At 29.1% G+C, this 14,283-nt stretch overlaps 1 protein-coding gene across 1 annotated transcript; it reads right to left on the reverse strand.

Annotated features, from left to right (window-relative positions):
* Positions 1-4,675: 4,675 nt before the first annotated feature.
* Positions 4,676-6,962, reverse strand: LOC114753602 (putative clathrin assembly protein At1g33340). The gene is made up of 3 exons (XM_028942294.1): positions 5,706-6,962; positions 5,222-5,272; positions 4,676-4,836 (listed from the first exon to the last, which is right to left on the reverse strand). Exons 1-3 carry the CDS (start codon positions 6,934-6,936, stop codon positions 4,802-4,804), a joined length of 1,317 nt encoding a protein of 438 aa, XP_028798127.1. The 5' UTR covers positions 6,937-6,962; the 3' UTR covers positions 4,676-4,801.
* Positions 6,963-14,283: the final 7,321 nt, after the last annotated feature.

Below are 14,283 nucleotides of genomic sequence, written 5' to 3' on the forward strand. Positions count from 1 at the left end.
ATTGGACGTGATTTTTTGAGAAGTGTCCGAAATAATTTTTTTAGAGCTGTCTTTAACATTGGCATAAATTTAAATTCTAGATCTCCTTTATATGGGTTAAAAAAGGTGCTTTCCCATAATAAAAAAAAGTGTACCTCACCTTAACCTAATTTGAATTTTCAAAAGTAAGTATATTACATTACATAAATATTAAAATTTTATTTCTCTTAAAAATGTTATTCTTTTATTTAATATCAAAATAATGTCTATAATTTTAAAATTCAACCTAGATATTTTAATTAGAAATATTTATATTCTCTTAACCTCTTTTTATTTATAATGAAGCATATGGTGGATCACAAGAATCATGATTGAACTAATGGAGCGATGAGTTTTAACCAGTTTTTGAAGTGTTGACTGACGAATGTTCTTTCTATCCCTGTCATTTAATGAAAGACATTTATGCCATCATAATTAGTATCCGCGTGATCACTACTTTCATTCTAAATGTACTCTTTCGGTCCTGGAAGATCTACTTAACTAATTTGATTAGATTTAAAAAGTTAGATAAGTTAGTTAATTATAAGAAATATGACATGTTTTTTCAAACACCATAGTCATCTTTATTAATATCCTCTCTCCCTCTTCTACATGATTGCTTATGGTTGAGAGGAGTATTCATATGGATATTTAGAAAAAATTGATAAATATAATAAATAAGTCTTATATTTAGAACCAAAATTAACTTAATAATTATGTCCTATATTAAACACCAGAAGAGTATTATCTTAAGATTAAGATGCAGGCTTGAGTGCCTTTATATTATCACGAATCTTAGGAAGTTGTATTTATAAATACATCTATATGAATGACAATTCATATGCAATTCAAAAATGCACTGCACTAGCATATCTTACTAGTATGCTTCTGAAGCCACAATCTGCTTTAGTTGACTAATTTGTATTTTTAATTTTTTTAATCCTTTTTGAAGCATTGTAAACTGTAATTAATTTGTTTTACTTCATTGCCAATTTTGCTTAAATTAGACTATTGGGCCCGTACTCCTCTTCTGGCCCACTTTGTAGGTCCATCTGCCATTAAAGCCCACTAAACCAATTTGCTTTCCTGTTTATGATGAAAGATAAAAGAATGCCAACAAGAGTTAATCTAGTTGATAAAAAAGAATGTCAATAAAAGTTAGTTTAGTTGATAAAAAATCAACTCACAATCTATAAAGTTGTGAGTTTAAATCTCGTTGCTAATGTGAAGATATGATTAGTAGACAATCTATAAGTACCTAATACTTTTAAAAGCACTCTTTGATATTTGAGGCATAGTATGGCCTTGGCCAATCATTGAGAGCCAACTCACTAAACTTTTATGTATATTAAAAAAAAAAAGATATAAAAGGATGAACTTTTTTTCCCCTGTAAACAAGAAAGGGATGAAATTTACCCTTGAATAATGAAATTGGGTCAGCAGAAATTGCAGTTGACTGTAAAATGGTTTAAATTCATACCGCGTCAATAATGATCACAGTTAATCATACTTTCTTTAGCTATTTTATCCCAAAAAAGTAACAAGTCTTTCTGTCTTTTCCCCCCAAAACGTAATAATGAGTCTTAAAATTCAGAGTAAAATATTTTGATCTTCTTTATAGTTTGCTCTAATTATACGGACCTTCTTTATATTTTGAAAACATATACTTAAGCCTAAACTGTCCGGTAAGAATATTCTTAAAAAAATAATTTTTAATTAAAATTATATTAAAATTATTTTTATTTACTAATTTACCCTTCATGATACTAAATCCTTAAATTTTGGTTTAAAAAGTTTTGAAGAATTTAAAATTTTTTGTTTTGCTTTGAGATAGAAAATTAAATAATTTAGTTAATGTAGACATAAAAAACTTAAATGAAAATTTAATGAATTTTTTAAATAAATATATAATTTCCTAAATAAGTTATAAATATTTCTAGCAAAATTTTTATCTAAAAATTTTAAATTATGAATTTAAATAATTTTTACAATCTCTCATAGATAATTTATATTATATGATGGGGAAAATATATTTAATATATTTTGTAACCATTTAACGGAAACCTAAATAAATAAGTTTCTATATTTGTGATGAAAAATTAAAACTATAAATTTTATAATATAATCAAAATCAATAAATTCTATTATAGATTAAAAAATTTGAAAATACATGTATTAAAATGATTTTTTTTGTATCAACAATTTTTTTTTGACAAATATAAATGTTTAAAGAATTTTTATGTTAAGGCAGAATATTTTAGTTAAAAAATTTAGAAATCAAACTTAACCGTCTATTAATGTATGGCAATAGAACGTAAAATATACAAAGTTTATGTTGGAATATTTTTAAAATGAAGAGATGTGTTTTTTGAAAAGTCATGTCCTTATATAAATTTATTAGATTAATAAATTTATATGAGAGGTTATGTCTTCATATAAATAAATTAATATATTTATATGAAAGGTTATGTAGGAAGTTAAAACATTAAATGAACCTACATATTAAATTTATTGTACTTATTTGAATTATGTTGGTTCATGAACCAACGTATGGTTGTGACGTTTTATTTAATAAGTTTTTATTCAAAAACATATCTCTTCAAGGTATCATTCCATGGTCTATATAAACTCTCCACCATCACTTCATTTGGAGACAACACAACACAAACACTAAAATCAAACTCATTGCCTTTGTCTACACACAGAGATAGAGTCAAATTATCACTTTGTAAAAGCCATTATTGTCTTTACTTGAATTTGGGAAGTACAATCCATATTCAAGAGTCTTCATTGTATCCTGAAGAAAATTCACTAGTCAACCCAACTTGCACCCTAAAAGATAGGATTAAGTGGGAGTGAATTAAGCCTAAAGGAAAATACTGCCCACGCCTTAAAGACGTCATGCACCACTTTCTTTTTCATCTCTTTTTCTTATACTCTTCAAAAAACCATTCCTGCCAACAGTTTACTTTTAAGGGAGATTTATATACATTTTTAAAACATAAAAGAGATTTCTGTAATTTAAGTAAAATAAAAGGGTAGTTAGTATATTTTAGTCTAAAATTTAATAATTTTGTTCTAGAAGAACAACTATAATTTCTAAAATTACTCTCCATCAAAATTATAAAATCTACAATCCTTGGATACTTATCTTTTTTTTTTTCTTTTGAAAAAAGAGACGATATTAAGTTTTGTTATTTTATTCCCTACGCCCTAACTGTTTTTCTTTTTTGACCGGCTCTACCTCGACCCCGTTAAACCATGCATTTTGTATTTTGATATAATTATCTGATTATAATTAAAGTCATGTTTGTCATTGATGAACGGTTCCCAAGAACTTATACATAAAATACACACACATGTATAAAATACATCCTCTACTTTTTGCCAGGGACAACTTATGTACATCTCATAAAAAGAGGAATATATCTCATATTTGATACTACTATATAGCAAATTCAAATATTACTGGATATGATTAAAAATAATTTTTTGCAAAAATATTTTTAACATTTATATGAACTTAAATTCGAGATCGGTTTTATATGAGTTAAAAATGTATAATCAATTTGCGCCGACTCATAAGACATTTTAACCATTTTGTTTCCTTTTAAAAAATCCTTCAATGTATTTGAATTTTTTACGTAAAAATTAAACTTTTATTTCCCTTAAAAATGTTAGCTTATTATTTTATATTAAAATAATGACTGTAATTTTTAAAATTCAACTTGGATAGTTTAATTAGAAGTATTCATATTATTTAACCACCTTGATTCCTTTGTTTCGTTTCTTAATTGTTTTATACTCTTCCAGTCATCTAATTAACTAATTTAAGTATATTAGATATGTTGATTAAATTAGTTAATATGATATATTTTTTTAAAAATATTTTAAGTATCTTTAATTCCCTTCTTCTCTATTCTACTTGATTATTGTTGGGAAAATAAAGTTGATTTAGAAAAAAAATATTAAAAAATATATGAAATAAGTCTCATATATAGAACAAACATTAACTCTCTAATTAACTTCTATATTAAAGATTGGAGGAGTACTAAACTTTTAATAAAAGATCAAAAATTTATGATTTGGTTAATATAATACCTAGTTCCTCAATTTTGACCTTATCATTTTGATTTCAATCCTTAAAATATGAAACTAGTGATTTTGATTCAAAATTTGATCCTATTTTGATCCTTGTAATGATTTTTGGTTCCCAAAAAATGTTTTTTTTTACCTCAAAACGTAGTTTTGAAAACTAGAATTATTTATTTCAAATTTTAGAACTAAATTAAACTAAAATTAAATTTCAGAAATTTTTTTGCCAACAAATATCGGGAATTAAAGATGGTATTATCTTGTCACAAAAAAAACAATAGTATTATCTTTTTATGATTTCTTTCTATCCACCAAAATCATTTTTAAATTTTAACCCAAAAATCAAGCTTATCTCATTTTTACTTTCATCTGTTTTTTTTTGTCCAATTGAACTCTTGATTTGTAATTTAGTCCCTCAAGTTTTTTGAACCGCATCAATGATCTCTCATCACCCTTTCTTTCCCGTCCAGGTGTTAGTCCCCAATCTTGAAAGCCGTTCGAAAATTCATTGTCGAGCTTGATAGATCACGGCAAGACGGCGTCAATGTTTGCTGATGTGGAAGACGTGAAGTCATGCATGGCATTCATCAGCTGGATGATCATATCATGAAAGAAAAATTCCGGTAACCTCCGGCCATGGTGGTTATCTGAAGAACTCTTCTACAGTTTCCGGCTTCGTTGGTCATATTCATAAGGTGGGTAAGGTTGGAATTGGAAGCTGATCTGTAAAGCTAAAAACCTAGCTTTGATCTCAACCAATGAAAATAAGAGGAACAGAGCGACCCCAGAAACTCTATCTCGTCCTCTTCTTATTGGCCTTGCCTAAAAGAAGAAGCAAATGAATAATGACGATGACCTGACAACACTCTGTTCGTCCTTTATTTCTATCTCTCTTGTTTAACCAATTCTCAGATGGTAAAATCTCTTCTGCTCATAATTATGCCAATATGGTTGTGTTTGCAGCAAAAGATAGCCATGGAAACGAAAGTTCTCATATGGTTGCTAGAAGAAATGTGACACACACACACACACATTGATGAGGTTATATAATTTCCTGATGCGTCATTGAAAACCCACAAGAAAAGGACAAGTGTGGTTAATGATTTACCTCGTTTGTTTTGCTGGATCTTCCATGGACGAATTCTTAGACGACTTGAAACTACAGGGGCAAACGTGCTAACAATTAGATTTCTTGAAGGAGTGATTTGTAGTAATTAACATCAACTATAGGGACTGAAACATTAGTCTTCCCCTTTCTTTGTTCTGTTTTGTCCTTTCCATTCCTGTTATCAGGTAAAACTTCGTAATCTTGTTATTATTGTTCATACAGTACACCATTTGAAGCAGCAGTTTCTCCATCAATCACAGATATATATATATATATCAAGAACAGTACTTTGCTCAAAACTTATACAACAAAGAAAACAATTAACAGTATATGTCATAACCTCACCAAAACTATATATCTAAATGAAACAACTCATCAACGTAGCTAGTTACTTGATATGATCAGGCATGTTTTGTACCTTTTCTATCAATACCAGATGATCAAAATGGGTTTAGCAACACACAAGAACTAGAACTATACTCACTCTTCATTATATCCCCAAATTTTGACTGAGCAGCTTGAAGCACTTGTGGTGATGATTCATTATTATTGGGAGGTTCATCTTCAAACACAACCCAGACCTTGCTTATCTTGGTCTCTAGTACTGTCCAAGAGAAGAGGGTTGATGACAAGTTTATATCAATCTTGTCTTCTTTATGAACTTTCTTCTTCCTTGTTGCTTTTTCTGTTGTTACTGCCATTTCCAACTCAGTTGATCTTCTCAAATGGTCCAAAATAGGAGCAAGTGGAGGCTTTGATCTGCTACTTCCTCCTCCTCTTAAGCATCGATCTACTGCCATTATATGATCCATACTGATAATATGAACACGTGGGTATTCCAGGTTCTTGTTTTCCACTATCTTCTTGCAGTTCTGGTACAATTCATGAAGCCTCTCGCTCTGTATAGAAGCTTTCTTGAGTATCTCACATGCCAAGCCTCTTGCTGAAGCTGTTAAATCAAAGAACATGTTGACAAGAGCTGAAACGCCTTCACTGAAAGTTTTGTAAACTTGGAAGCTTTCTCTTAAAGTATTGCTCATAGCAGTTTGAGCCAAGCTATCATAAGCTAAAACATCACCAACTGGAGAACAGTCCAATACCTTATCAATCAGAACCTGACACTTTGGCAACGTTCTAAACACCATATCAATGGATTTCTCATCGTATCTCCTAAATTCTAATCCTTTTGACATAATCGGTTCTAGCTTCCCTGCTTGGTTTATCAGCCACTTCATCCTCTCTTCAAGATAAGATGCATATTTATGCAGAAAACAAACACAGGGATGGTCTGATGATGATGACGGTGATGAGCCGTTCTTTGTGAAACACCTCGTGCTTATTTGCAGATGGCCTGAGACATGGGCTTTGCATAGTTCTTGCTCGAAGCTCCGGTTACCTCCACGAAGAAGACGGTGGATAAGGACGAGGGTCTTGAGGGCGACAAGGCGGTCCTTGGTCTTGTTAAGGCGGCGAGAGATTTTCTCGGCTAGAAAAGGGATTGAACCTGGAGAGTTTGAGACAAGGAAGAGAATCTCATGCATGTATTTGTCATCAATGGTGCCATTATCATGACCTGTGGCTCGCAAAACTGCGATCTCTATGCTGGAGAAGCCGTCTTGTTGATGGTGATACATGATCAAAGCCTTTCCAATGGAGGCATGGTCCTTAACAGACCCAAGAGCAAGACGAAGCTTTCCCTGTATGTCCACACCCATTATTCTCTCTCAGGAATTTTTCTGGGTAGAGATAATAATAAGCTGTACAAGTACACAAATATAAAGGTGGGTAGAGAGAGAGAGAGAGAGAGAGATTGATGAAGTAGAGGGCAAAAGCAGAATCAAATCTCTTGTATTTTACAGGGGGAAAGATTACAATAAGGACAAGAATGTTCACCCATATAAAATTGTTATTGGTGGATTGTTTAGCAGTCTGAATACACAACACTTCTATTTTTTTTTTCTATTGAGAAAAAGAAAAAGATAGGCTATTATCTATATATGTTTCAAGTCAACGAGAGGATAATCAAAAAGCCCTTTCTTTTCTTGTATTCCTGAAGTGACAGAATGTAATGATAACAACACAGAAAATGCCAAACCTTACTGTCTAGGTAATAATCCTTTCATTTGGTTTAATCATGATGGGATTAGTGGTGACCCCAACATGATAACGAAGAGATTGATGTAAAACGGTGAGTGGATAATCAAAATCAAAGCTACAATACATAGCAGATATCACTATTTCTGATAAAGTCAAAAGATCAAGAAAGATCAGATCGGATATATAGTACACAAACATGTGACACATTAAATGAAACTTGGGTTAGAAGGGTTTGATGAGTACTCCACATAGGTGTGAGAGAAAGCAAATAATTTGATGTAATTATTGTGAAGAGAGTCAACGAGGGGGGAAAAGTGAAGGATGGTGGTGGAGGGGTGGGAGAGAACCTGGTTCTGCAAGAATATGATTCTTTTGAGGGCATCTTAAGGTCTCTCTCTCTTCTCTCTTCTCTCTCTAGCCATTGAGCAACATCACAGACATAAAAGATATATTGACTTTGGAAAAGGTTTCTTTTTTCTCATCCACAGGTTCTCCATATGTGTATATATAGAGAGAGATGGCGAAGCTTGCTTATTTTTTGTTTATGGTGGGGAAGTTCAAGGCCCACCCGTGCACTGGCACTCACATACGCACATACAGATATTAACAGAAGAAAAAGGAGATTCTTATTGCCATATGTATATTCTATTCTACCAATAATCCCATATGTTTCTGCCCATGACTATTTTGGTTTGGTCAGAAGAATTATTTTATTCACAAAAAAAGTCAAATGGCTAATTTCTCTTGTTACTACCGGACTCACTTGCCAAATTCACCTAGAGTGGCTAGTGTGGATGGTGATTGGTTTCAGTGATATAAAGAACCTAATACCTTTTAAATAAGTTATGGAGCTTGGTCCACAACAAACTGCCCCGGTAACAATGCTATTGGGTCACCACATTTGGATGAAATCTCAAGTTTTAACACGGTATCAATAGGTTTGTGCGTGAATTTAAATTAACAGTAAATTACACTACAAACTATTAGCTCTTATATTTAGAACAGAAAGTAATAAAAGAAAGATAAAATAATAATAAAATGATACTTTAATTTGAAAAACCTAAAAATAGGAATTTTGAAACTTTTTGAAATGATTATATTGCTTTCATGCATGTGGTTAGTGCTTATTCTATGAAAATATTTTAAAAACATGTTGTTAATTGCTTTACTAGATTTGTTAACAACATTATATGACTTGTTAACCATATTATAGAAGTTGAAAATTTTCCAATTCATTAGACATTCAAAAATCTTTCAAAGTCAAAACACCTCTCAGATCACTTGGTAAATAGTGTTATTAAAGTTGTTAAATGTGTTGCCGAAATTGAAAGCAATTGCACTTTCACAATTTCCTAGAAAATAGGTTGCTAATTCTATTACCAAATTTGTTAATATTGTTATATCACTTGTCAACTATGCTACAAAAATTGAAAATTTTTCAATTTATTAAGTAGTTAGAAATCTCTCAAAGTCAAAATACCTCTCGAATCACGTGATGAGTAGCATTATTAGAGTTATAAATATCATTATAAGAATCGTTAACCGCCTTAATGAAGTTGAAAAAATTCCATTTTCATGTAATTGCGTTATATGACAAGTCATATAATAATATTAACAAATTTGATGATACAATTATGAACCTATGTTCCAAAAAATTGTGAAACTAGAATTTTTCCAACTTTATTAATATAGTTAACAACTCATGTAATAATATTAACAACTGTAATAAATGCTATTCACCACGTGATCTAAGAGGTATTTTGACTTTGAGAAATTTCTATGTACTTAAGAAATTGAAAATTTTTTAAATTCTGTAACATGATTGATAAATCATATAATGGTATTAATAAGTTTGGTATCATAATTACCACCCTATTTTTTAGAAAATTGTGAAAATGGGGTTTTTTTTTTTCAAATTTCATTAACATCGTTAATAACTTTAATAACACTTTCACCACATAAGTTGAGAGGTATTTTGACTTTAAAATTTTTTTGAGTGTCTAACGAATTGAGAATTTTTCAATATCTATAACATGATTAACAAATTACGTAACACTATTAATAAGTTTGGTAACGCAATTAACATGTTTTCAAAATATGTTTAGAGAATAAGCACAAATGACATAAGGGCAATATCGTTATTTTAACAAATTTCAAAATTTCTATTTAATCATGTGTGACTGAAATGATTTTTTTTTTTATTCAAGCGACTTTTTGAGGTTTTTCAAATTGAAAGTATCATTTTATTGTGATTTTTTGTGAAAGAAATTAAAAAAGGTTATGGAGTTTGAAACTTGTGATGGCATGACTAATCATATAAGGAGAGCTTTTTCTTAGTATATCTTATATTTACTTGAATTTGAATTAGTTGATAGGATCAAATGCTGAATTGTCTGTTATTATTGGAAAAGCTCGATTAAATTTGGCACTCATTGTTATTTCATGTGTTCTAATTTTGATGGGATGCATTTGGTATATAAAATGAAATGGACTAGAATATAATATCTTAGTTTTCCAAATTAAAGTGAACCAACTCAATCAATTGAGGGATCAGTGAGCCAATGCCTTAATCGGCATGAAATCTCTACATTAGCAGTTATTTTTGGAATTGGTGAAAAATAATCCATAACTTATACTCCATCTTATTCTTATTATAGGAGTCCTTCTAGAAGAAATTATTGGTTCTTTTAAAAGAACCTTCAATAGTTTCAATAAGTATTAAATGATTTTTTCTTATATGCTCATATTTAATAAGGTTAGTGAGAGAATAAAAATTAATATAATGTTGAAATTTAGTGTGATTAATAAGGATAATATATTTCACCAAAAAAACATTAAAAATTACTTGAATTTTATGACAAATTTAATGCTTTTAACTAGTTTTAATAATACATGTGAATCAGTTGGTAAATTTTTATAATAAAGACCAGAGGGAGTAAGTTAAAAAAAAAAATCAAACTAATTATTGACTCAAGTTGTTCAATATTTGTATTATTGACACAAACTGATGTTATTTATTGAGTAAAAACTTTTTTATTGTTATATTACAATGTTATACAACTGTTGTTTAAGTAAAATATTTCTCAATGATAAAACTATGCATTTAATTGGTGCGAACTATTTTTCAGTTAATTTTTTTTGCCAACGTATTTTTTAGTTAATTGCCATTATTAATATTAACCTATTTAAATGTAAAATATCAATAATGATTTTTTTGACATTTCAATCATGTATATAAAATTAAAATATTTAATCTAATTAAAATCAATTTAACTAACAAATAGTATTGAACTGCATGCATATTTTTAATTATTAGATCATAAAAAGAGCTTGTATATGCGCCTCTGCAAGCATCCTATCCTACCCTTACCATTTAATTATTAAACTAATCCTACCCTTGCCATTTAATTATTAAACTAATTTCATGCTGCTAAATTCCCTCCCCTCCTATATATGAGCAACAACTAATCAAATCACATGAGTCAAAATATAGGTTAAAATTAGTTAAAATCAATAAATGTCTCAGAATGCAATTTTTTAAATATTATCCTTATTTATGAAGATGATGAGTGCAAGAAAGAATAAGTGAAAAAAAAGATAAAAGAGAATAAGTAGAAAAAAGATATGAGAGAAACATCTAATTAATTAGGGGTGAAAATAAAAAAGTATATTAAATTTTTAAATAAAAACAAAATATCGTTTATATATGATCATCCCTGTATTAAAAAACGTTGTTAATTATATAGGATAGGAAGAAGTATATTTTAATCCAAGACCAATCCAAGTGTTTGTGCCCTATTGCGAGGCTAAAAACACTATGAATAACTCAGAAAAGTAATCAAATAAATTGATTTTGGGAGAGTTTGATAGATGGAAGGGGGGGTGAGAGTGGTGCTAATTAGGGATAGGAGGAGCAGAATCAAAGTGGTAGAACACTACACCACTGCCTACTTAATTAATTAAATATTAATGACAATTAAATTATATTAAAACACAAGAAAAGTGGAGAATTTTGAGTGGGGATGAACCCTACATAACTTACAAGATATTCATTATCATTACAATGAAGAAATGACATTAATTAATTGCAAATTGTCCAATCTTAACCATTCTATATGCTGTTGGCGGCTGCCAATTGAATATCCGATCCCCATTGGGACCATTCTCCCAACCCCAAGTGATGTGTTATAGCTCCCCTCATCTCAATATTAGCAAATGTCTCTCCCATTAATAACATTATATCCGTTTGGTATGAAGTATTAAAAATAAGAGCAAGGATTTAAATTATTGGTATGAAGAAAGCCTGTTAATTAATGTACTACCTCTGATTCTTAATATAAAAACTTGTTTGAATTTTATTTTGGTCCTAAATATGAGACTCAAATCCATTTTATCCCTCATATTTATTCTTTTTTTTCCCAAGATAGTCCTTCTAAGTTATAACAAAGAAACCTGATTAGTAATGATATTTTAGGAAAGATAACACATATTTATTACAAATAACTAATTTAACTTATTTCTTTAATCTACTCAAATTAATCAATTATCTCTTATATTTAGAACAAGAGGTAATAAAATATTGTTTGTTATTTCGGATTGGACAAATCCATGTAAAGAGAAATAAGAAATTTCGGGAAGAATGTGATATTTTCTAATCCCACCTACATGGATTTGTCAAATTCTAAGTAATAAATAACCCCTCGTACTAATACTCTTTTAATGAGTTTTCTTAATCAGCTCATTCTCAATGTTTCATATCAAACAAAAATTTAGAGTTGATATCTGTCACAAAAATGTATATCATCAATATTAATATATAGAAAACTATTAAAAAAATTTCACATCACTAAATCGTCTTCATTTCTGTGCTGCCTATCTTTAATAATGTGTAAATGTTCTTTATTTTGCACATAATTAAAGATACATTACATAAAACTAAAAAAAAAATGCATCCACTAAACTTAAGTTACACATATGTCCTGAAAATAAATTTCTGGTGCCTTTGGTTAATAAATTTTGCAATGGGAGATTTTTTTTAGTAATTTGCCATTGATATACTCTCCCTCTATTTTAAATTACAAAATGTTTAAACTAATGTTTAAACACTAATTAAAAATAGTTAAGAGTAGTTTAGTATTTTAATTTTCTTTTAAAAAATAGTAACATTATAATAATGCCCCTTGATTTATGGCTAAAATCTATCATGAAACAGATAAAAAATTTTCCCCAAAAAAATCTTTTAATTTGAAACGATATTATAATAAAGTTTTAAATAAACCGTAACAGTGCAACGTATTTCAGGCTCTATTATTCGAATGCACCATAGTGCTATAATTTCTTCTCTCTTTTTTTTATTTGTGCCAGAAAAGTGCTGCTGTATAATTTATTACATAATATACAAACCCAACATTATAAGCTTGCGTAGGGAAATTTCTGTTGAGCTGTTCTTTAGGAAAAAATTAACTTGAAATTTAATGTAGTGTGATGTGACATAGAGGCACAACACACAAATAAATTTTGAAAAGAAAAAAATAGTTGCATGAGAACAAATTCATCAGCTCTATTGAAATAAGAACTAATTGAGTTAAAGATAAACTGAGTACTATCTTCAGTCTTAATTATAAGAGCTGATTGACTAATTTGATGAAATTAAAAAAATAAGTTAAGTTAGTCATTTGTAATAAATAAGTGTTGTCTTTGCTCAAATATCCTTACTAATCAAGTGTATTGGCTAAAACTACTATTATTAGAGGGACTACTTTGAGAAAAAAAATGCATAAATATGAGAGATAAAGTGAATTGGGATTTTATATTTAGGACCAAAATAAAAATAAAAAAAGGTCTTATATTAAATATCGGAAGTAGTAAGACACTATGGGAACAATGACTACTATAATTTCAAATAAATAAACAAAACAATTTGGTCATCTCATAAAAATATAGAATTAAATCAACATTTTCTTCTCTTTACCATTTTCGTTTTGGTACTTATAAATTTGTCCCATTAATCAAGCCACTGATTCTGATAAGGTAAAATATTATTATATGTAATCAGATAATTCAAGTGTCAAAATCAGGTATTTGTCAAGGTCAATAAGAAGAGTTAAGATAAGCCAGAATCCAAGAATTTCACCAAAATTTGACTGATGCACAAAGTATATATGCTTCCAGGTCCAACTTTTTCCTATGTTTCATTCATCTGGTGATAAATCTAAACCAAGAGTCCAAGAGTCACATAGTGTATACTGCTCACTCTGATCATAACTAAAATAAATAAATAAATCCCATTTAATATTTGTATTGAATTCATTGATGAAAAATTCGTTTAACATGCCTAATTATCATCGTTAAGAGAAAAATTATGAATTCAAAAAATAAAACATATTGATGTTTTATGTTTAGGATCAAAACAAATTTCTCAATTGACTAGCTCATTTATTTAGGATAAAGGGAGCCTATAATTCTAGTGACAAATGTCTATACTACCTCCGGTCCTTAATATAAGAGCTAGTTGACTAATTTAAGTAGATTAAGAAAACTAGTTAAGTTAGTTATTTGTAATAAATAAATATTGTGTTTCTGAAAATATCCTTGGTAGTTAAATGTATTGGCTAGAATTACTATCATTAAAAAAATTATCTTAGGAAAAAATAGATAAATATAAGAGACAAAATAGATTGGGGTCTTATATTTAGGATCAAAATAAAAATTAAACAAGCTTTATATTAATAACTGGAGGTAGTATCAAACTTTTTTTTTTGCTTTATTTTTTATCAGCCTATCATTTTTTTTTTTGGGTGTAATTGAGATGAGTATCGTTTGAAATAAGATTTTTCCTTTTGTGGAAAAAATAATCCCACGTTATGTGGCACAAATTAAAAACATAAACTAGCCTATTTAAATATAAATATAATATATATATATATATATATTCATTGATCTGGTTCTGGAAGTGAAACCATCGA

Source organism: Neltuma alba, unplaced genomic scaffold (assembly GCF_004799145.2).
Source record: "Neltuma alba isolate B1F8T4 unplaced genomic scaffold, ASM479914v2 tig00008015_pilon, whole genome shotgun sequence".
Classification (NCBI taxonomy): domain Eukaryota; kingdom Viridiplantae; phylum Streptophyta; class Magnoliopsida; order Fabales; family Fabaceae; genus Neltuma; species Neltuma alba.

Bases quoted from the DNA above. Each gene is read 5' to 3' on its own strand.
- LOC114753602 (XM_028942294.1), bottom strand. From the start codon at position 6,936: ATGGGTGTGGACATACAGGGAAAGCTTCGTCTTGCTCTTGGGTCTGTT. The intron at 5,273-5,705 runs GTGAGTATAGTT...TTGCCCCTGTAG, and splicing joins ATTTGGGGATATAATGAAGA to TTTCAAGTCGTCTAAGAATT. The intron at 4,837-5,221 runs GTAAATCATTAA...TTAGCTTTACAG, and splicing joins GATCCAGCAAAACAAACGAG to ATCAGCTTCCAATTCCAACC.